Source organism: Saprolegnia diclina (assembly GCF_000281045.1).
Source record: "Saprolegnia diclina VS20 unplaced genomic scaffold supercont1.11, whole genome shotgun sequence".
Lineage (NCBI taxonomy): Eukaryota > Oomycota > Saprolegniomycetes > Saprolegniales > Saprolegniaceae > Saprolegnia > Saprolegnia diclina.
In genome coordinates, this window is record NW_008246078.1 from 312,044 (window position 1) to 332,244 (window position 20,201).

The 20,201-nt window shown below is 59.2% G+C and overlaps 13 protein-coding genes across 13 annotated transcripts; 7 read left to right on the forward strand and 6 right to left on the reverse strand.

The window, feature by feature from the left end:
* Nucleotides 1–42: 42 nt before the first annotated feature.
* SDRG_04489 (hypothetical protein) lies at nucleotides 43–444 on the reverse strand (the record flags this gene model as incomplete). Its single annotated transcript, XM_008610164.1, has 2 exons — nucleotides 43–71; nucleotides 99–444. The coding sequence occupies 2 exons, from the start codon at nucleotides 442–444 to the stop codon at nucleotides 43–45; spliced, it is 375 nt and encodes a 124-aa protein (XP_008608386.1).
* Nucleotides 445–1,516: 1,072 nt separating this feature from the next.
* On the reverse strand, nucleotides 1,517–2,475 carry SDRG_04490 (hypothetical protein). The gene has a single exon (XM_008610165.1). It carries the CDS (start codon nucleotides 2,440–2,442, stop codon nucleotides 1,645–1,647), a length of 798 nt encoding a protein of 265 aa, XP_008608387.1. The 5' UTR covers nucleotides 2,443–2,475; the 3' UTR covers nucleotides 1,517–1,644.
* A 299-nt stretch (nucleotides 2,476–2,774) lies between these two features.
* Nucleotides 2,775–3,568, forward strand: SDRG_04491 (hypothetical protein; the record flags this gene model as incomplete). The annotated part of the gene is made up of 1 exon (XM_008610166.1): nucleotides 2,775–3,568. The coding sequence occupies one exon, from the start codon at nucleotides 2,775–2,777 to the stop codon at nucleotides 3,462–3,464; it is 690 nt and encodes a 229-aa protein (XP_008608388.1). The 3' UTR covers nucleotides 3,465–3,568.
* A 521-nt stretch (nucleotides 3,569–4,089) lies between these two features.
* Nucleotides 4,090–5,226, forward strand: SDRG_04492 (hypothetical protein; the record flags this gene model as incomplete). Its single annotated transcript, XM_008610167.1, has 2 exons — nucleotides 4,090–4,203; nucleotides 4,285–5,226. The coding sequence occupies 2 exons, from the start codon at nucleotides 4,090–4,092 to the stop codon at nucleotides 5,224–5,226; spliced, it is 1,056 nt and encodes a 351-aa protein (XP_008608389.1).
* Nucleotides 5,227–5,707: 481 nt separating this feature from the next.
* Nucleotides 5,708–6,975, forward strand: SDRG_04493 (hypothetical protein). Its single transcript, XM_008610168.1, has 5 exons — nucleotides 5,708–5,978; nucleotides 6,026–6,132; nucleotides 6,177–6,438; nucleotides 6,482–6,592; nucleotides 6,643–6,975. The coding sequence occupies exons 1-5, from the start codon at nucleotides 5,721–5,723 to the stop codon at nucleotides 6,850–6,852; spliced, it is 948 nt and encodes a 315-aa protein (XP_008608390.1). The 5' UTR covers nucleotides 5,708–5,720; the 3' UTR covers nucleotides 6,853–6,975.
* SDRG_04494 (ATP synthase (E/31 kDa) subunit) lies at nucleotides 6,890–7,929 on the reverse strand. The gene is made up of 5 exons (XM_008610169.1): nucleotides 7,740–7,929; nucleotides 7,580–7,689; nucleotides 7,377–7,533; nucleotides 7,062–7,312; nucleotides 6,890–7,013 (listed from the first exon to the last, which is right to left on the reverse strand). The coding sequence occupies exons 1-5, from the start codon at nucleotides 7,830–7,832 to the stop codon at nucleotides 6,944–6,946; spliced, it is 681 nt and encodes a 226-aa protein (XP_008608391.1). The 5' UTR covers nucleotides 7,833–7,929; the 3' UTR covers nucleotides 6,890–6,943.
* Nucleotides 7,930–8,664: 735 nt separating this feature from the next.
* On the forward strand, nucleotides 8,665–10,606 carry SDRG_04495 (hypothetical protein). Its single transcript, XM_008610170.1, has 3 exons — nucleotides 8,665–8,764; nucleotides 8,819–9,499; nucleotides 9,547–10,606. Exons 1-3 carry the CDS (start codon nucleotides 8,705–8,707, stop codon nucleotides 10,447–10,449), a joined length of 1,644 nt encoding a protein of 547 aa, XP_008608392.1. The 5' UTR covers nucleotides 8,665–8,704; the 3' UTR covers nucleotides 10,450–10,606.
* Nucleotides 10,482–10,905, reverse strand: SDRG_04496 (hypothetical protein). The gene has a single exon (XM_008610171.1). It carries the CDS (start codon nucleotides 10,896–10,898, stop codon nucleotides 10,506–10,508), a length of 393 nt encoding a protein of 130 aa, XP_008608393.1. The 5' UTR covers nucleotides 10,899–10,905; the 3' UTR covers nucleotides 10,482–10,505.
* Nucleotides 10,906–11,177: 272 nt separating this feature from the next.
* Nucleotides 11,178–12,001, forward strand: SDRG_04497 (20S proteasome subunit beta 6). Its single transcript, XM_008610172.1, has one exon. It carries the CDS (start codon nucleotides 11,231–11,233, stop codon nucleotides 11,945–11,947), a length of 717 nt encoding a protein of 238 aa, XP_008608394.1. The 5' UTR covers nucleotides 11,178–11,230; the 3' UTR covers nucleotides 11,948–12,001.
* A 120-nt stretch (nucleotides 12,002–12,121) lies between these two features.
* SDRG_04498 (hypothetical protein) lies at nucleotides 12,122–15,283 on the reverse strand. Its single transcript, XM_008610173.1, has one exon. The coding sequence runs from the start codon at nucleotides 15,255–15,257 to the stop codon at nucleotides 12,159–12,161; it is 3,099 nt and encodes a 1,032-aa protein (XP_008608395.1). The 5' UTR covers nucleotides 15,258–15,283; the 3' UTR covers nucleotides 12,122–12,158.
* A 260-nt stretch (nucleotides 15,284–15,543) lies between these two features.
* On the forward strand, nucleotides 15,544–17,006 carry SDRG_04499 (hypothetical protein; the record flags this gene model as incomplete). The annotated part of the gene is made up of 4 exons (XM_008610174.1): nucleotides 15,544–15,797; nucleotides 15,847–16,096; nucleotides 16,149–16,443; nucleotides 16,489–17,006. 4 exons carry the CDS (start codon nucleotides 15,544–15,546, stop codon nucleotides 17,004–17,006), a joined length of 1,317 nt encoding a protein of 438 aa, XP_008608396.1.
* A 2-nt stretch (nucleotides 17,007–17,008) lies between these two features.
* On the reverse strand, nucleotides 17,009–17,591 carry SDRG_04500 (hypothetical protein; the record flags this gene model as incomplete). The annotated part of the gene is made up of 2 exons (XM_008610175.1): nucleotides 17,009–17,308; nucleotides 17,346–17,591. The coding sequence occupies 2 exons, from the start codon at nucleotides 17,589–17,591 to the stop codon at nucleotides 17,036–17,038; spliced, it is 519 nt and encodes a 172-aa protein (XP_008608397.1). The 3' UTR covers nucleotides 17,009–17,035.
* A 954-nt stretch (nucleotides 17,592–18,545) lies between these two features.
* On the forward strand, nucleotides 18,546–19,720 carry SDRG_04501 (hypothetical protein; the record flags this gene model as incomplete). Its single annotated transcript, XM_008610176.1, has 1 exon — nucleotides 18,546–19,720. The coding sequence occupies one exon, from the start codon at nucleotides 18,546–18,548 to the stop codon at nucleotides 19,662–19,664; it is 1,119 nt and encodes a 372-aa protein (XP_008608398.1). The 3' UTR covers nucleotides 19,665–19,720.
* Nucleotides 19,721–20,201: the final 481 nt, after the last annotated feature.

Genomic DNA, 20,201 nt, shown 5'->3' on the forward strand with positions numbered 1-20,201 from the left:
GCCCACGGCAGCTGGCGCTGGATCGCGTGGCTGGAGTACATGTCAATGGCCTTCTTGACCTCGTCCGCCGTCTACACCGCCATTTGTTAGTCGGAAACGATAGACAATATGGTGGCCAACATGCTGGACTTCGGTGTTTTCGACTTGGTCGCCCGTGAATACAATCAAGTTGGGCTGGACGTGGCCCACGAGCCGGCCGATGAGGTCCGTCATGTTGTACTCGCCGCACGGCATGTGGGGCGGCCCCCGGCATGCATATGAGGCATTGCCCGTGTAGTGCATGTCGGGAATCTGCAGCACGGTGAAGCTGAGCTCGGGCTGCCCCGCGCTGTCCTTGCCGACAACCGCGTTGAGAAGCTTGTTGTTGCTGCTTCCGCACGCCTCGGTGGGGGCGGCGACCGAGGTGGTCGCGACGAGCGCAAGGAGCGAGAGCGATGTCCGCATGGCAAAACAAGATGTTAACTGCCTCTCGACACGGCGTTTGGGTGGTGTGCATCGTAGAGACCCAAGTGGCATCTCGATGTGGTACTTGTTGTGGCGTCGAATCTAGTCCAGAGACAAGACACTGTAGACTCGAGATTCTGGTGTGCACTTTGTTTTCAACCAATCCATCAAGCCGCTGGCGCGAATCGATTGGACCGCGCACCAGTCAGTCTACCACGTATAGCGTGCGTTCACAGTACCTGTAGTAGAAATGTTTAATGGGTTTTAGGGTTTAGGGGTCCATTACTACGGAAATTCATTTTGGCCCGCGTAACCGAGGCTCGCGTCATCCACGGATGAACGACGCTGCAACAGGCGAGCGAGATGTGGCGTTGAATCTTGCGCGTTGTCAAAGATCCTGGACCGTCCATGAAGCGTGTATGCAACGATTAGCTCACCGACAGGCGATGGTGTCGTGCTATGTGGCGTCATCATGGGACGTAGGCTTTTCTGTCCATAGTGAAGGAAACGTCGTTTTGGGCTAAGTTTGTAAAACGGTTGGCGGACCGCACCCAAGCGATCAAGCAAACCACAACATATGTTGCGCGAGATTCGATCTGTCGTTCATAATCTTTGATGCGGTCGCTTACCCCAACCCTTTGTGCTCGGCAATACAATAAGCAGCATCCCGCACGAGGAAGACTCTGCAGATACCCTTCTAGTCCTTAGATCTTTGGTAAAGGCTTCCAGCTCGAGATGCTGCGTCGACGCACACGGTTTTCATCTGAAACATAGATGGACGCTTGCTAGACGAGACTAGAGGTACGGTCGCCGTCCATCAGCTCTCAGATCGTAGTGACGAGTGCCATCAGAGCTTGCGTGCACTACATGATAGTATGGTTGTTCGCCGGGCTGGCTTCGTAACAAAGCTTCGTTTGCTCAAGTCTCGACGGAGGTGGTCAAGTGAGCTAGTTCACGCTGCCTGCTGCTTGGGTGCCAAATGAGGTCAGCGACCAGGCTCTGCGTCTCATCTAAGTGGGAGCCACAGTGACGAGCTCATAACCGTGCCAGTACGGAGAGGTGGTCGATCACCAGCCAAGGACGGCAGCACACGCAAATACGTGGCGGTATACTGTGGTGGATAATGTCGTAAAATGAACTACAAAGCTATTTAAGATTAGTTGGACAGAAGATTGAGCGTCCTGCAACGGCAGTCTTCTGCTACTCGTCGTCGCTGCTCTCGTCGTCATCGTCGCTGTCGCCCAAGAGACTCATGAGCTTCATGGCCATGTCGGCGGCACGCGCACGGCGCTCGTCGTCCGTGAGGCGCTGCAAGTTAACGTCTTCGCGGATGCTGAGCACCTCCTGCAAGAGCGCTTCAAAGCCCTCGTCCTGTTCGAGTAGCGACGGCGTCGAGGCGGGCGTCGACTGCGGCGTCTTGGGCGTCTTTGGTGCAGCTGCAGGCGTCGGCGTCGACTCGGTCGTCGGGTTGCGCACACCGTCGCGCATCTCCATCGACGTCCACATGTTGCACTGGAGCGCTTCGACGAGGCGATCGACGCCAGAGGTTTCGCTTCCGGTGGCCGCGCTCGAGGCGTCGCGACTGACAGCGATGTGCTCAAAGCCATGTTCCAAGCAGCAGTCGTTCATGTTTTCGAGCACCATGCTGGGCGACGCATGGTTGGCGACGGCGACCAGCACCTCGAGGTCATGCTCTCGCGACGCAATGGCCTCCATGACCGACTGCACATGGCTCCACGAAGCCTTCTGCGTCGCATCCCACACGAGCAGCAGACCTTCGTACGGCGAAAGGTCGTCCGGTACGGCGTGCGCCGCTTCGGGCACATGGAACGCGAGCGGCGCCGAGTAGTACTTGGTCACGAGCGTATGCGCAAGCACGGCGTGCCCGTCGAGCTTCGCCCACTCGGCAGCGTCCTGCGCTCCGGCGGCGGCGACGACAGCCTCGACGAGCTGCTTCTTGCCCACGTGGTCGCTGCCAAGGACGAGGACGCGGCTCATGCTGGTCGAAATCTGGAAGCTGCTGGCCGGGCGATTCCTCCGATTTTTTATATGCACGTGTGTTTGACATTTTCATTTCTCACGGTGTTTTCTGTGGTGAATTGGTGAAGTGCTTACAACACCAAGCGTCAGGCTGGACAGTCGAGGTCGTGCTGTCGACCCATCAACGTTAGGCAAAAATCGTGTCGTGGCGTGTCGCCACGATGCAAGCTCGTTGCCTGGAGCGAAGGACTGGGAGGTACAGTCCAATTGCAGGAGGACTCTCCAAAACCTCTCAAAGTGAATTTACCACCGACATGTGATATCCGGATCCGCGATATCCGGACTTTGCGATGCGATCCGCTGTGTCCTGGACAGGCGGGAAGGACTGCGCGATGGCGCTGTACGAGGCCAAGGCCGCCGGCCACGACATCGCGCTCCTCGTGACCTTTGCGCCTGAGAACCCGAGCTTCCGCGCGCACCCGATCCCGCTCATGGAAGCGCAGGCGGCGGCCATCGGGCTGCCCCATCTCTTCCTCACGATCCGCCCGCCCGACTACAATGGCAGCTACGAGGCTGCACTGCGACACCTGCAGAACGACCATGGCATCGCGTGCCTCATCACGGGCGACATTGACCTCATTGGCGCCAGCACGAGCAACTTTATGAACGAACGGTGCGCGGGCGTGGGCATGGCGATCTTCACGCCGCTCTGGCAGCGGCCGCGGGAAGCGCTCATACAGCTCGTGCTCGAGCGCGACTTTCACGTCGTCTTTTCGTGCGTCAAGGAAGCGTCGTTCAACGACGCTGCCGCGTGGCTCGGGCGTCGCATCACGCGCGACGCACTCGACGACCTGTGCGTCCTCCATGCGTCACACGGCGTCGACGTCTGCGGCGAGAACGGCGAGTACCACACCATGGTGCTCTACGCGCCCTACTTTTCCAGCCGCGTGTTGCTACCAAGCAGTTGGTCGATCGAGTCGAAAGACGGCCTCAGCTGTCTGCGCCTCGAGGCCGCACCGACGCTGCAGACACTCTTGTGAGGCTCGTACTGGACTTTGGTAGAGTAGCCGACGCAGCCTCCTACGCGCAGCAGTAACGATAATGTGTGTTCTATTGGCGTACCTGCATGTGGTCGCTATGGTTGTCGTCTCACTGCATGCACGCACCATCGTCGTCGTGGGTTCGAGCCTCGTGTAGTACCAACAATCAACAACACGCTGCAGAACGCTCGCACCACCGACAGACACCGACAGTCCATTTCTTTAACCCATCGATTGTATCATGACTTGCTGACCACTAAGCTCAGCTTCCTGGCTCGTGAAGCGGCTCCAAGTCTAATCTCTCTACAGAAATGGCTTGGTGTCCGCAAGGGTCTGCTTCTGCTTGATGTCCGCAAGTACAGTAGTACACCTGGGCGACCGCCGTTGTAGGTGTCCACCAACGACAACCCTCTGCAGTGTTAGCTTGCAGTGTTAGTTGCTTGCACTGCGGCGGTCGTGGCTGCCACCGTTCGACATGGTCGCTGTGCAAACTCATATGATGTGACGTGCCGTTGCTCGACGCTGCACGTGACGGTCGGTTGTCGCCACGTTGTACAACGGCACGACCGACATGAGCAATCCCACGTCTGCGTCTACACCGCTAGTCCACAATAGAATTTGCATCATGGCCGCCGTGCTTGCAAGCCGCGACCTCGTCCTGCTCATTGCGTCCTTCCAAGATGGGCTTCCACAGTCGCTTCTTGCCACGCATATGCATCTGCGCCACGTCGACAAGCTCGTTCGCATTGGCTCTATTTGGCTCGGTTGTCGCGCTACGTGCTTGCGGAGCGCGCCTCCTCTTAACGTTTGGGTGTTGCAGCAACTCCATCGTCTTCGGCCCCAAGCGATCACCATCAACGTGATGGACTACGTGGCGGCCACCGGGCAATTCCTCGCACTCCTCTTCCTTCACGCCCGCGGGTATACCTGCTCAGTCTGGGCCATGAACGCGGCGGCCGAGCACGGGCACATTGCGATCGTCCGGTTTCTTCACGACCACCGACACGAAGGCTGTACTGTCCACGCGATGGACGCCGCTGCCAAGCACGGGCACCTTGACGTACTCGAGTTCCTGCACTACCACCGACACGAAGGCTGCACGGCGCTGGCGCTGAACGCGGCGTGCGCCAACGGGCACAAGGACGTCGTCGCCTTCCTTCACACGCACCGATCGGAAGGCGGCACGGCGCAGGCGATGGACGGGGCGGCGGCCCACGGGCACCTCGGTATTGTGCAGCTGCTACACGCCACGCGGCACGAGGGATGCACAGACAGAGCGATCGAGGACGCGGCCATGCACGGCCATTTTGAGGTCGTCCGCTTCCTTCATTGCCACCGAACCGAAGGCAATGTGGCGCGCGCGCTTCGGAATGCCGCGGCGAACGGCCATGACAAGATCGTGGCCTTCTTGCTACCGCTCGTGGCAGCCGTGCCGCCTGATGCCATGGACTTTGCGGCGCGCAATGGCGAGATGGAGACGCTCCGCGTGCTGCACGCGGCCGGCGCGCCGTGCACGAAGCGGGCACTGACGTGGGCGGCGATGGCGGGCCATGGGCACGTGGTTGCTTTTCTAATGCAATACCGAACCGAAGGCGACGCGAACGAAGCGCTCGCGATGGCCACGCGCATGGGCATGGACCAAGTCGCGGCCTTGCTCCGGGTTGCGTCGACGGCGACGAGTCCCGTTGTCAGCACGGACGTTGACTACCTTGGGTTCAGTATGAGCAAAAAGCGGGCACCATCCTGTCCCGCAACAGTTTAAAACGATCCTTCTTGTGGACACATTGTCTTTTGTTCTATGTCCCAGGCGCCAACCATCGCGTTGCGGTTGTCAAGTGAACCGGTGTCCGGTTCGAAACCATCGGAGGCACGAGAGAGCGCCACGTATTCCTACCACCAATCGAGTGTCGGAGGTCTACCATTCATAAGACAATATATTCCAATGACAAGACAACGTGTGCATACACGCTAATGACGCAAATGACCAGCCGTGATTGGCATGTACACCGGTGTACATAAGTCCATCAGACTCACAGTTGCTACAGTAGATACCGGAAGCACCCCGAGGCAAACCGGTCTCCCTGCCTCCGCCATGACGCCTCGTGGCCGCAACACCAAGCCGCCTTGATGGCGCCATGCAGCCGAGCTGCCATGGTCGGTTGATGGCAGAGGCAACAGGGGTAGGGCTACGCGTGGCTTCCCCGGGCTTCGTGGGGTCGCGTCGTATGCGGATATCTTTGTGTCGCATCCGGACTTATGCTGCAGGTGCGCAAGAAGGTCGCGCACGGCCGACGCGGCTTCTCCATGTACGTGCCAGCGCACGAAGCGCCGGACGACGACGCGATGAGCAAGCTCCAGGAGCTGCTGTACCATGCGTCCAAGGTCGTCGTGCTCACGGGCGCGGGCATCTCGACCGAGAGCGGGATCCCCGACTACCGCTCCAAGGGCGTCGGGCTCTACGCGCGCTCCAAGCACAAGCCGATCGAGCACCGCGACTTTATGGGCCACGAAGGCGTACGTTCATTCTCTGATCCTTGCCCCATCCTCACGCACGGGACTAGGTGCGGCAGCGGTACTGGGCGCGCAACTACATGGCCCGCCACCAGTGGCAAGGCGCACAGCCCAATGCCAACCACTTGCTCCTCGCGCAGTGGCAGCACGACTCTCGGTACTCCATCCTCATCCTTATCTTCTCATCCGGATCGCGAGCAGGGGCGACGTGCGCATCGTGACACAGAACGTCGACCGGCTGCATCAAAAGGCCGGCGCGCGCGACGTCATTGAGCTCCATGGCTCGATGGACGAAGTCCGCTGCATGAACCCGGCGTGCGACGCGCCATCGATTGCCCGCGAAGACTTTCAGGCGGTGCTTGATGCGCTCAACCCCGGTTTCGTCGAGAAGGTCCAGGCCGACAATGACACGCTGGCCAATGCGATGCAAGTGCGCCCGGACGCCGACATGTACCTCTCGACCGTACGACGCCATTCGCATGTGCAGGCGTCATGATGGGATGCAGGAGATGGAGCGGCTCTTCCACGTCGCCCACTGCCCGGTCTGTCGCATCGGGTTTTACAAGCCCAACGTCGTGTTTTTTGGCGACTCAGTCGCGCCGGCCATTGTGCGTCAGGTCCTCCTCCAGCGCCTTCGGTGGCCGCCAACGCTGAAGCATCACTGTAGATCTACCATGATGTTGACACGGCCGACGCGATGCTCGTGCTCGGGTCGTCGCTGCATGTGTTTTCAGGGTACCGCTTCCTCCTCCGCGCCAAAGACGCCCATGTGCCGATCGGCATTGTCAACATTGGCCCGACGCGCGGCGACGGCCTCGCCACGGTCAAGGTCAACGCCAAGTGCAGCAGCGTGCTGCGCGACCTCCACCTCGTATAGTCCATAGATCGACGCTGCATATGGCGATGAACCCACGCAGTAAGACACACGGTAGAGGTTGCGTCTTACGTTGGACACGAGTCGTATGTCTCTACTTGATCTCGGGGAAGAGCATCTTGCGGATCGTCGGCTTCTCATCGTAGTTGACTGTCATCAAGCGCCTACATGTAGTTTCGTGACGAGGTGGTCGTCGACAACGAGGCGCGTACGTGTCGAGCGTGTTGTCGCACACGATCTTGCCGTTCTTGGCGACGAGCGTGACGCCGCCGGCGCTGTGCGCGGGCGGCAAAAGCTTTTCGTCTTTGCAGACAGTGAGCTTGGTGTGCATGTCGACGCCAGCTTCCTGCTTCATGATGGCCGCATAGTTGGCCGCGATCTCAGGGACCAACGACTCGATCATGTGCACGTCCTTGCTGCGGACCGCCAGCATGACCTCGGTTTCGTGGAGCTTGATCAAGCCCTAAGGAAATGCAAAGGCTGGATGAGATAACGGTGGGTGTGGTGGGCCTGTCGTTGATAGATACCTGGACCGAGAGGTCGCGAAGCAGCGTGCGGTACGCGCCTTCGTGCTGGGCGACCTCGGCGCAGCGCGCCTTGCCTTCGGTGATGAGCGACTGCAGGAGCTCTTCGCGGGCAATCATCTTCTTGCGGCGCGACGCGCCAATCTCGGCCGAGCGGGCACTACACGCGTGTCAATCGCCATCATCGTATGCGTCGTGCACAGTACATGCGCTTGTTGATCTCGCGTTCCTTTTCCTTGCGCGCGTACTCTTCCTGGATCTTGACCTTGGCGTTGTGCACGAGCATTTGCTTTTCGAGGTTGAAATCATGCTCCGTCTACGAGGTCATTTCGCCGCTGTGGCCATGCGTTCGCCGGCCAGAAGTACCTTGATGCGGATCTCGTTGGCCTTCTCCTGCGCTTCCTGCAAGATGAAGTTCACCATCTGCTTGATTTGGCGGTCCGCATCGCTCGAGTTCATCGTCGTCGTCTTCGCGCGGCAAGCCGGATCCTTGGAAAATGACTAAGACAAGAGGCTGGGAACCCGCCCCATACAAAAACGCTATCGATCGCTTCGCCATAGAAAGCCCAAGTCAATAAACCACTTCAAACGCCTTCGTCCGGATACGTATCCGGAAAACCACCACGCTGGCCGCACGCAACGCCACGCCGCCCTAGCGCGCCTCGCGCCCCACGACGTTATAGCCTGCATGTATGCAGCGAAAGCGACGGCGTTTTTCCTCGGTCTCGACGGCGATGCAGCGTCGTGGGCGCAAGCATGATGCGCCGGTGGCCGCGATGCACAACGAGTTGCGTGTTTTTAAACTGGTATATAGGTGGTGGCCACTCCACCACACTGTGAGCAATGCACGATTTTAATTGTCTTCCAATACAGATATGCATATATTTATTTCCATGGATTTTAATGTGGTGGAAAAGAGCGGTTTCTTGCCGGGGACCGTACAACATGTCGCACCGCTGGCAAGGACGTGAGAACGGCGTGCGACGCCCACTGCACAGAGGTATATGACCATAGCAAAGGCAATGCGATTGTCGTCGGAATTGTGTTTTGTTAGCCGCTGTTGAGTTGGCCCGGGATGTTGTTACCGTTGATTGCACATTTCCAGCAATAAAATGGTCAGCGTTAGATTTTAAACTTGATGTTTGTATTGATGTATTTTTATTATGCAATATACAATGAATAAGAGAACAATGTTTAAAAATGTAGATTCTAGAAATCAATGAGCGTCATACAAAATGCAAGACGATTAATATTGTTCGAAAATTGAGAACCTCGTCGAATTCGATATCAGCTTTCACGGTCGTCATTTTCACCACAGAAAGCAGCGGATCATGAGCAGCATGGACGACGATATCGACAAGCTCCTCGAGCAAGGCCTCCAGACCGCCAAGGTACGGCCATGAGCATGCATCTTACGACGTGAGGTTGACGGTGTGTATGTATAGCCTGCCGATTCGTCGCGGTCTTCGCGCTCCAGCCGCGAGCGCCACTCGTCGCGCCGGGACCGTCGGTCGCGCTCGCGCTCGCGTGAACGTCGGTCGTCGCGCCGGGACCGTGATCGGTCGCGCGACCGCCACAGCAGCCGTCGCTCTCGCCGGTCGCCATCTCGTTCGCGGTCGCGGGACAGTCGTCGCCGGTCGCGCCGGTCGAACTCGCGCTCCAAATCCAAATCCAAGGAGAAGACGCCGGTGGAGCCGCCGCGTGCCCGGAGTACGTCGGCCGAGCGCCTCGAGCGCGCCAAGCAGCGCGAGCTCATGGAGCTGACGCGGGACCACCGTACGATCTTTGTGGGCCAGCTCACGCAGAAGGTCCGGGAGCGCGACCTGGAAAAGTTCTTTAGCTCGCTCGGCAAGCTCGAGCACGTCCTGCTCATCCGCGACAAGTTTACCAACAAGTCCAAGGGGTTTGCATATGTCGAGTTCTCCAACCTAGAAGACATCCCGAAGGTGCTCACGATGAACGGCCAAGTCCCGTCGTTCCAGTCGTTCCCGATCATGATCAAGGCCAGCGAAGCCGAAAAGAACTTTGCCGCCAAGAAGGACGCAGTCTTCTCGTCGGGCCCCACGACCAAGGCGAGTGCGAGTGGCTACTCGGGCGGTGCGTCGGCCTACACGGGCGGCGGCACGGTACGCGATCGACATGTTCTCCTCTTCGTCGGCTCATGCGCCTGTAGGGTCTGTCGCTTGCGGCAGCATCTCGCGTCTACTGCGGTAACCTCCACAACAACATCACGGAAGAAGACTTGAAAGCGGTCTTTAGCGCTTTTGGTGACGTGGTGAATGTCATCATCAACCGCGATGACATGGGGCGTTCCAAGGGCTTTAGCTTTATCCAGTTTTCTTCGCCCGAGGAAGCCAACCTCGCGCTCACCAAGGCCAACGGCCTGGAGCTCGCGGGCAACTTTATCAAGGTCGGGCCGGTCAAAGAAGGCGAAGGCGTCGGGAGCAGCGGCGGCCACACCCACTCGTACCAAAGCCACCGTGACGCGCCGCCGTCGGCCTTCAACAACAAGAACTATGGCGGCAGCAACTGGAAGCTCGAGGACGAAGAAGGCACGGGCGGCATGGCGCTCAACTCGGTCTCGCGCTCGCAGCTCATGGCCAAGCTTGCCGGCGGCGCCGGGCTCATGCCGCCGCCCGCGTCGGCGAGCGCGATGCCGTCGCACCAGCTGCCGGTCGCGCCGTCGGTGGTCAACGCCCAGAACCAGCGCGCGGCGGCGTCGGCGGCGGCCGACATTGAAGGCATCGACTCGATGTGCTTTGTCGTACGCAACATGTTTGAGCTCCAGAAGGAAAAGCGGGCGGGCAACCCGGATTGGCACACGGAGATCCAGCAAGACGTCGAAGACGAGTGCTCCCGCTACGGCAAGGTGCTGCACAGCTACGTCGAGAAGGCGAAAGAAGGCGGCCTCGTGTACATTTGCTTTGCGACCGTCTCGGCGTCGCGCGAGGCCGCGCACTGCCTCCACGGCCGCTGGTTCAACTGCCGCCAGATTAGTGTTAGATTCATGCCGCCCCAAGAGTACGCGGGCATGTTCCCGGAAGCGCGCGCGATGATTGCGGCCCACAAGCACTAATGGCTGCTGCCTGTTTGCACACCAAGCGTAAAGAGAAATAAAAACGATGACGAGCATTAGACCTCGACCGCGTCGTTGCCGAGCGTGCTCACAGCGATCGCGAGCAAGTCGGCGATCTGGTCTTCGTCGAGCCGGCTCGCGCAGTCTTCGACGATGAGGTGGATGTCGACAAGCTCGGACGGGCAGTGGTTGAGGAACTGCAGCTTCTCGGCGTGCGTGAGCTCAAAGCGGCCAATCTTGGTGAGGAAGCCCGAGATCTTCTCCTCGCTCAGGTGCTTGGCGCACGACTGGAGAAGACACTTGAGCACCTTCGAGTCGACCCAGTTGCGCTCAGCGTACAGCGTGGCCTGCGGGCCCTTGCGCTCCATGCGGTTCTTCTTGCGCTCCTCGAGGAGCGTCATGACCTCGTAGTTGGTCAGCGGCCCTTCCGAGACCGCGAGCACCTTCATCTTCCTGTTGTCCAGTGGCCAATGGCATCGCTTGAGTGCACTATTTTATGCATTTATAACACTATATAAAATTATATTATGCACACTATACTCTGCTTTTACAACACTATTCAAAATGATTGAAATAGTGACAAGGTCACACGGATGTACACCGGGTCACCGGGGAATGCTACGTACACCGGGGTCTAAGCCGCGATCTTGGCCGGTACTTCCACGCGACATACAAACATTCAGTGTATGTGTGCCCCGGCACCGGGAAACCTCGCAAAGTCGATATATGCGAAGTCGAAGCCAGCGTTTGGGGTCATAAAGCAACGACCGAGACGAGGAAGATGACACTGCCCGTAGTCGAGACGACGGATGGCCCGATGCGCCTGCCGATGGAGGCCGCCACCATGGAGCGACGCCCGCAGTGGGAGCCGTATGACTTCAACGGCGGTACCGTGCTCGCGGTCGCGGGCAAGGACTTTGTCGTCGTCGCCGGCGACACGCGCCTCAGCACGGGCTACTCGATCCTCTCGCGCGACGAGAGCAAGGTGCACACGGTCGCCAACAACGTGCTTTTGGCGAGCCCGGGCAGCTTCAACGACGTGGTGCAATTGCGTGGCGTCTTGAGCATCCGCGCGCAGATGTACCAGCACGAAAACGATGCTTCGCCGTCGGTCGAGTCGATGGCGCAGCTCCTCTCCAACACGCTCTACTCGCGCCGCTTCTTCCCGTACTACTCGTTCTGCTTGCTGTGCGGCATTGACAAGAGCGGCAAGGGCGTCGTGTACGAGTACGACGCGGTCGGGTCGTACAAGGGCACGACGCGCGGCGCGCAGGGCAGCGGCGGCCATCTCATGATCCCGCTCCTCGACAACCTCGTGACGCACGACTCGCGGGCGGACCCGCTCCGCGAATACACGATTGAAGAAACCAAGGATATCATCAAGGACGCATTCATCACAGCCGGCGAGCGCGACATTTACACAGGCGACAAGGTCGAGCTCTTTGTCATTACGGCCCAAGGCACGACCCGCGAAGAGTTCCTCTTGAAGCAGGATTAAGCAGCGAGTCGCGAATAACGTACCAATGCCATGGATGCTATTGCAACAACCTCATGGAGCCTGCGCGTCTGCCTCGCATATGTAGCAGCAGCTCATCGTTCTGCTCGCGCCCATAACTTCCTGCAACGGCCTCAGATTGCTACAACATGCACCAGCGAGACGCATCAGCTAGCCTCGGGTCCACGCCGTGCAGGACGCATGCCATATTATGTTATGGATGGTAGACGAGTGGGCCTGGCGCTGTGAGCGCAAGGAGTCCGGGCAAGTCCATCGAGATCGGCCCCAACGCCAAGACCACGTCTCGAATACGATGGCCCGTCGGCGGTAGCGCGTCGTCCAGGACCTCTGCGCCAGCCGTCTTGGCCATGGTGTCTACATGATGGGCGCAGAGGCAGTGGAGGTGTCGAAGTACGTGCGTAAGCAAGTCCCGATGGAGAACCATGGGCTCCTTGGACTCGGGTCGATACTGCGCGTCCTGATCCGCAAGGGCCTCGAGGATCCCACGCACCCGGGTATCGGCGCTACCACGTCGCAGAGTCTCCATGCAAGCGTGGACCTCAGCAGCCTCGTCGTAGCCTGCGACAGCAGCGAGGCCCGGTAGCAGCAGCCAGTCGAGGACGACGACGGGAGCAGGCGCGATGCTGTGGATAAGAACACGGATCTCGACCGGCACCGAGTGGAGGTTCTGGCGCACGCAGTGCAAGAAGGCGTCGGTAAATGTCGTCGTCACTTCGCCGTGTGCGTGCGCCACGACCCGGTTAAACCAGTCGCGGCCCATGAATTTACAAAAGAAGCGCGCGTGGACTGCCACGTCATCGGTCGTATCCGGATCGTTCCGGAGGTGCGCCAGAAAGGCCGGCATCGCTTGTTGCAAGCTGAGCACGACAACGAGCGTCTCGACGCAGAGCAACTGCTCGGGCGCGTAGCGACACGCGCGCCAGAGAAGCGTCGGGCCCTCCAAGCTCGGCTCGAGCATGATGCGCAAAAGCTGGTCCAAGATGCCGGTAAACTCGTCTTGGGTCGACACCTGGTAGGCTGCTTGGCGCTTCTTGCGCGCAACCTGGCGCGTTCTGCTCTGGCGGCGGCGAATGCACGCTGTGAGAGCCATAAGACTTAGCGTGCTGAGCACAGCACCGTTGCCAAACGACTCGGTACACAGCGGAAGGAAGCCAAAGAGGTTTGAGCATGGAGTCGTAGCGTGCGCGGTCGTGCCGCTACGAAAATGCACGACAACGGTGCGTGCGACCAGCGTCTCGAGCGACTCAAGCGCTTGCAGCTGCAGACGCACCGAGGCATTGTGTGGCGCATGACGCCAGTTGGTCAGCGAGACATTGGCCAGCGCGCGCCGCACTTGGTCCAGTGATCCGCGAAACACAAGTCGCGTCGGGCTCTGGCGCTCTCCGTGCAGCTCGTAGAAAACACCATCGCTCTTTGGATCGCGGGCCAAGCACAGCGCCGTACTATTGGGCGTGAACGCGCAATAACTCCGCGCGGTCGGCGACGCGAGGCCATCGGTATCAGAGCGAAGCGCGCCGCCGGTCGTGGCACTGGTGAGCGTCACGCGGAACAGCGTCGCTGGATCGTCCGCGTTGGACAAAAGTTGCATTGAAAAATGGGCATCTCCGTGGTAGGGTGCGTCCGATGTGACGACGTACGGCGGGCTCACGAGGACGATGGTTGGCGCCGTTGGTGGCGTCGGTGCCGGCGCCGGGGCTGCATCGACAAAGACATCGATCCCAGTAGCCACGCTGAATGGCTCCTGCGCCAGCGCATACGCCACAGTAGCAAACGGCTCGCGGCGTTGCGAGACCATGTACTTGTTCTGCAGTGGCATGTTGGCATTGGCGAGCCCGGGGGGCGGGATGAAGATGGCACACTGGTCCTTGACGACGTCACCGGCGCTTAGTTTCGTAGGCAGCGCGTCGCACGACTGGAGTGTTCCACGCACGGGTGCGGCCATGAGTCGGAGCACGGCAGCGGGGTCGTTCCACGCGCCTTCGGTCAATCGCAGCTGCGTGCTCGTGTCCTGCGCAATGTGCAATGTGCGGTTTCTGCCGAGGCCGAAGTGCGGGAATGAAAGCTGGGCGCGTGCGAGCAGCGTCTCGGCGTCCATCGGGACGGCAGCCATCGCAAAGAACAAGACATCCATGTACACCGAGGCGTTCGGCGGTGGGTACCGCGCATGCGTCGGGTGCCGCGCCCAGTCGACGACTGTGGTATTGGCGATCGCGGCGAGTGTCGCATTCTTTTGCTTGAGAAGCGCGTTGGTCGGACCCAGCGCGTCGATGGCCGTCGACACGAGGCGCGTCAGCTGCGGTAGACCGTACTTGGTGCCATTGTTGCCAAGCGCGATACCGTCGCGATCGACGTCGACGACCTTTTTGCCGTTGACCGAAAAGAAGACGCCGCCCGACGATGGCAAGAGCAGCTCCAGTCGGTCCTGGCCTTTCTGCAGCAGCGAGAGGACTGTGGGCGGAAGCGTCGGTGCGGGTGTGGACCCGTGGAACTGCCGCGCGGCGCGCGGCGGCGGCCGCGCTTGGGGCTCCCGCGCGTTGTTGCCAATGTACAGCGTGTACGCCCCCGTCACTGACGCCAAGTCCGCGGCCGATTGGGATCCGCCCATGGAGTTGTATGACGCGCACGTGTGCAGTCCTGTCGCGTCGACGTACGAGATCAAGAAACGTGTGGTCCATGACGCGCCGCCGTCAGGTACGATCGATGCGAAGAGATGCACGAACGGCGGCGGTGCGTCGCGCGTGCCCACGGGCACTTGGCATGCGCCGTCGGCTTCGGTCATCGAATAAAAGCTCTCTTCGTAGCAGACCATCGTGCCGCCCGGCGTCGACTGCAGCGAGTAGAAGATGAGCACGAGGAGTTGTCGATCGCTGACTTCGAGTCTAATGCCAGGGTTGGTGCAGTCGTCAAAAGGCGATGCAAGCGCAAAGAGGTTGGCGTTGACGTTGGGCGGCGTCGGCTTGTAGACGCGCGCCACGAGCTCGAACGTCATGCCCTTTCCGACCGCCGTAGTGTAGATGGTCGACGCTTTGGCGCGCGACTGCGACACGAGCTGCGCGTCGTGGGGAGATGACGTATTGCGCAAGAACACGCCGTGGCGCGGCGACAGCGGCGTCGCCGCGATCGGTACCAAGTCGCCAAACGGGCAGTCTTGCAGGAGCGACGTGAACGGCGCGGATGCGTTGAAGAGGTAGACGCAAAGGAGGCTGTCGTTGGCGCGCGCCTCCAGGTACGTAGCTAGCGGCGCGTCACCGAGGGCCAGCGGCGCCAGCGCCAAGAGCATCCGCCAGCGCATGCTTGGAGGGATGAGCTCTTTTTCCGGTTGAAAAATGCAAAGTGGGAAAACTGAACTGCACTCGAGGTTTGTATACACATACAAACTTATATATATGCAGTTGCGGCGCTGGCATCGCGGCTGCAGTAGGGCGAGGCGAGCGGGAGCCGTGCACCGCAGTAGCGTGAATGACCAATGACCATCAACTAGTGTTCTGACGCCGCAGCGTCCCGTCTAGGATAACTGTACGCATAAAAAGGCAAATTTCCGAAACGCACCAGACAGGCCGAGTAGTTTCGGGCGCGGGATGACCGTGGTCGCGACCGATGCGCCAATGCTTGTGCTCTTCATCGCGGGTTGGTACCTCCCACCGGTGCTGTGGATCTACTACCGCCGCGCCCGCCACATCTGTCTCAAGTACCGGCTCCCACGCCGCACCGCTGTGCCCATGTTGCTCCTCACGGTCTACGCGCTCCTGATGCCAGCAACGAGCGTCTTTGGGAAGAACTGGCCGAGTATTGGGAGCTACGTCCTCACATTTATTGTGATTCCCATGGCGCTGTACGACTCAACGATGCGCTTTGAATCGAGCTCATTCTCGGGTTCCTAGGGTCTTCTTTATCATTACCGAGACCATGATCGTCGTGCTCTTTCAGATCACAGAGCTGCTCATGCTGCCACAGTCCAGCACGCCGCGCAAAGTCCGGCGGCTCATTCTATATCGATGGCTATTGCATCCGCCCATCCAGATCGTCCTCTCCGCGCTCGTCCTCGTCGGGCTTGTCGTACCGTTCTTGCGCATCGATGCCAAGACTCTCTTCCTGCCCGACGCCATTGGCACAGTCTCGCCGCAGTACCAGGTGCAAACTTCTTCGCGACAAACATGATGCACACTATGCTGCATTGGGCTAGGAATTCACTTCGATTCTCATTGTTGAAATCGTCGGCCTCCTCCTTCTCGTGCTGGTCCTTTCGTGGTACATCAGCCACGTTGTCGACAACTTTGGGCTGCGTCGCTCGTACCAACAGACCTTCCGCGGCATTGTCCTCGTCCTTGTCCTCATCGTGCTCGCGCGCGTCGCCGCCGACGGCGTGCAGGACGATACACTCCGGAGGCTAAAGCTCCCGAGCTTCTTCTCGGTCATTGGCGCCCATACAATGCTCTACTTTCACGTCTTCTTGCCCGTGCGCGCGATGCGGGCGTCCGGTACGCGCATTGGATTCTCTCAGAAGGACTCGACGGACTTCTTAGGCGACGCCACGCTGCGCCGCGTGCAGCGGTCGCCGTCGCGGATCCACCCGCACAACATGCTCGAGAAAAAATCGATTTTGGAAAAATTCTTGACCGACGACCACCGGTTCCGAACCTTCTTGACGTTCGCGCGGATGGAGTATACGACCGAGCCGCTCCTGGCGCTGCAAGCAATCGGTGCGTTTGAAGCCGGCGAGGCGTCTCTCAGTGCCGCGTCGCACCTTCTGGCGCAGTGCCTCTCGCCCCGCTGCGAGCTCGAAACCGAGGTCGGCAAACGTCTAAGTCCAGTGTACCACGACAAGCTCATCGAATTGCGCAACGCCGACGCGCCGCGGACGCCGCCGCAATTTTTCCACGCGTTTCGCCAAGAGCTCTTGGTGTGGATCCTGCACGAGCTCGTGCCCGAGTTTGTGGAACACCCGCTCGGCGTCGAGTACGTCGCGTTCATGCGGCTCGAAAAGTCTATGGACCGGCTCAACGTCGTCTTGGCGTGCGTCGAAGACATTGATACGAACTAGAGAACGAACTTTTGACTTTATCATATAATTTACGCAGACACATTTGAACGGTTGTTGTCGGCGTGATTGGTATGAATGGTGGTGTATAAGACAGGATGCAGCAAATGCACCGTGTGCGCAAAGTTGCCAACGACGCTGTTGTTGTTGCTGCTGTAGTCGCGCTCGAGGTTCACAAAGTACGCGTAGAGACTGTCGACGTCCGGTACTACGCCGGCGACGACGTCGTACACGGCCTTCATATCGAGCATCACTTGCGTGATCGAGACGTTGGAGGGTGTGATGTTGAGCTTCCTTTCGAGCGCCTTTTTTCGTTGATGCCGTCGGCGCGTTGAGCGTCACCTTGACCTTGCCATGCTCGAGGAGCGCGAACGGGAAGAGGCGAGAGGCGTCCACCAGCTGTAGCAGCTGCGTCGTGCAGTGCGTCGTGTTGTACATAAACATGCTCGCCGTCCAAAATCTCGAGGGTTTGGCCCGTGAGCACGTCGTGGCGCACTTGGTGGTCATGAAGGCGCGCTCCTTGACCTCGAGGTCCACGACGTAGGAGGCGGCGCGGGTGAATGTGATTGGCGGTGTCTCGTGGTCCATGCTGCAAATGGCAAACTGACACCAAAGTGCAATAGTGCAATATGACGCGAGCCAATCACAAGCAACACTGGCGCCGATCCGTATCTTTGATTGACACCACTGCAAGATCCTGTAAGGCTTCGTTGATCCCGACGCGCCAGGCTCTACCCAACGCTGAATGCAAGAAACTCACAAACCTCTATGCGAGGCCGGGCCATTGAAGACACGCAGGATACGCTGCATCGAAGCTGCATTGCCCGGAGTGCACCTCTGAATCGACCGAATATGTCTGCAAAGCCTAGCGTTGCTTGGCGCATCTCCTTGTCCGAGGCGCCTGTACCCTTGCTCCAGCTAAAAAAGGCTGGCCGCTGGTGTTCGGCTACTTGTCCAAGCGGCCGAGGTCCTCTCCCTTGATGGCCAGCGACGCGGGTGACGTTGAGGTCATTGAAACACGAAACACCCGCTGAACTCCTCAGCGCTGCGATTGCCGCTTGTAATCACATCGTAGTACCGGTAGCTGAGCCGACGAGCGTGAGTGGTAGACAGCACATTTGAAGCCGGCGGCGTGTCCAGTCGAAGAAGGAACTCTAGGTGGTTTTGTCTACTAGCCTATTTCATTGGCTGGTTTCCCACCAATGGTTAGGGTTTTCCTCACTCGGAGGTTTTGTCCACGTCTCTCGCAGTTTGTATGTCCCATAATGTCCTGAATCCAGTCCGGGCTATTGTCGTGGGGACCTCACTTGGGTTTTGGTTCCGTTCTGGCTTGCTTTCCGCTTGCCCATTTGCCTCCTCTTCTTCCTCTTCTTAGCTCCCACGTGCGAGCTTGACACTGACGCTTTTGTGTCCATCGGCTGCTCATCTTATGCGTGCGACACGGCTCTCGTGTTGGACAGTTGGTGTTGGACAGCCAACGTCGCGTCTACAGCCTAGACTCAGAGGTGCTTTGTCCAATGGCGTTTAGTAGCATTTCCCAAGATGCCCACTCTCACGCGCAATGCGATCGCGGTGGCCGTTGCCTTTGTGCTCGTCGCCACCTACGGCGCGTGCGTCACAGCGCTCGTTGCATCCAAGTACGGCCCGCTCCTCGAGATGCCCAAAGCGAGTGTGGCCAGCATCGCCGCCATCGTCGTTGCGGTCCTCGGCCTCGCACGCCTCGCATGGGCGCCATCGTACAAGGTCAACCTCGCTCTTCTCGTCTTGGCGAGCGGCTGCTGCGGCGTGCTGCTGGGGTTTGCGATTCGCGGCGCCTTGACAACGTCCGAAGCGATTGCGGTGGCACCGACGCTGCCGGCATACCAGCAGCGCATGACGAGCATCTTTGCCTCGGACGAAGCGCGCCAGTTCAACTACAGCGATAGCCTTGGCATCAACAGCCGTCTGCCCTCGCCGACCCTCAGCACCAACGGCGCCTACTACCCGTTCGACGCTGCGAGTGTCTTTGCCGAGGCGTACTGCATCGGCCAAGGCGACCACTTTTGCAGTGCCCTCCCGCTCACGCAAACGATCGTGTACCCGGGTCTGTGGCTCAACCCGAATGTGACGGCGGACGTAGCGCGCAACCTCTCGGTGCTGCCGACAACCTTCGCCAACGTCACCGTGACAGACACGACAACGATCGCGAGCTTCTGCGCCGCCGCCACGATCGCGGAGAATGACCACATGACACCGTTCGAGACAAGTGTGCGCCAACTGTGCAGCAGCTGCGCCACGCTTGCCAAGCTGGCGGCCATGGCCACCACGCACGACGCGCTCAAGACCTGGATCGACGACACGTGCCCGATGACGTCGGCCAAGCCGTCCGGCGTCTACTGCATCGCGACGGCCAAGTGTCTGCAGCGCGACATCGAGTACCCAGGCCGCGGCTACGACTACTTTTGCTATGCAAACTGGCCGTATACGTACATGAACCCGTCGTTCGATGTATGCTTTGGCTCGACGCTCATGTCGACCGTGCGCCAGTACGACGTGGCGATCGCGGTCGTCTCGAGCTTGCTCTTGCTAGTTAGCCTCGTGCTCGCTGCATATGTGTGGCGCACACGCCGCGGCCAAGACCACGCCGACACGGCCGTGCAGACACCGAAAGACACCGTCTAGCTCTCTTCGTTCTAGTACATAATACACTAGTCGTTAGTACACGAGATGGTTTTTGGTCCCGTCTTGATCCAACAAGCAGCATTGCATCGTACCGCACGGACCACCAAGTATGAGTTGTACTACGTAATATGACTAGAGTCGAATGGTGTCGATCCTGGTGGCGGTAGCTGGTGGCGGTACTAGTACCTGGTGGCGGTGGCACCAACTCGATAGATTGATACAATTGGGTGCCAGTGGCAGTGTGCCACACTCACGAACGGTCTCTACCACGCAGTGTACGGCCCTTTTTCGATCTTATCACTCTACCCCATTGTACACTATTGTACAATCTAAACATGTAGTAGTATGGCCTTGGACGTCGCAGGGAGCAACTACGGGGAGCGTGTACTGGATACGGCAATTCCACGACATTGTTGGCCTCGGTATCCGTATCCGGATACGCAGTGGGCGGGAACGCATTTTATCCAATCCGCGTGCGTCTTGCGTATTATTTTACCATATTCGTTTGGTTTCACGTCCCATGTATTATTAGCATTC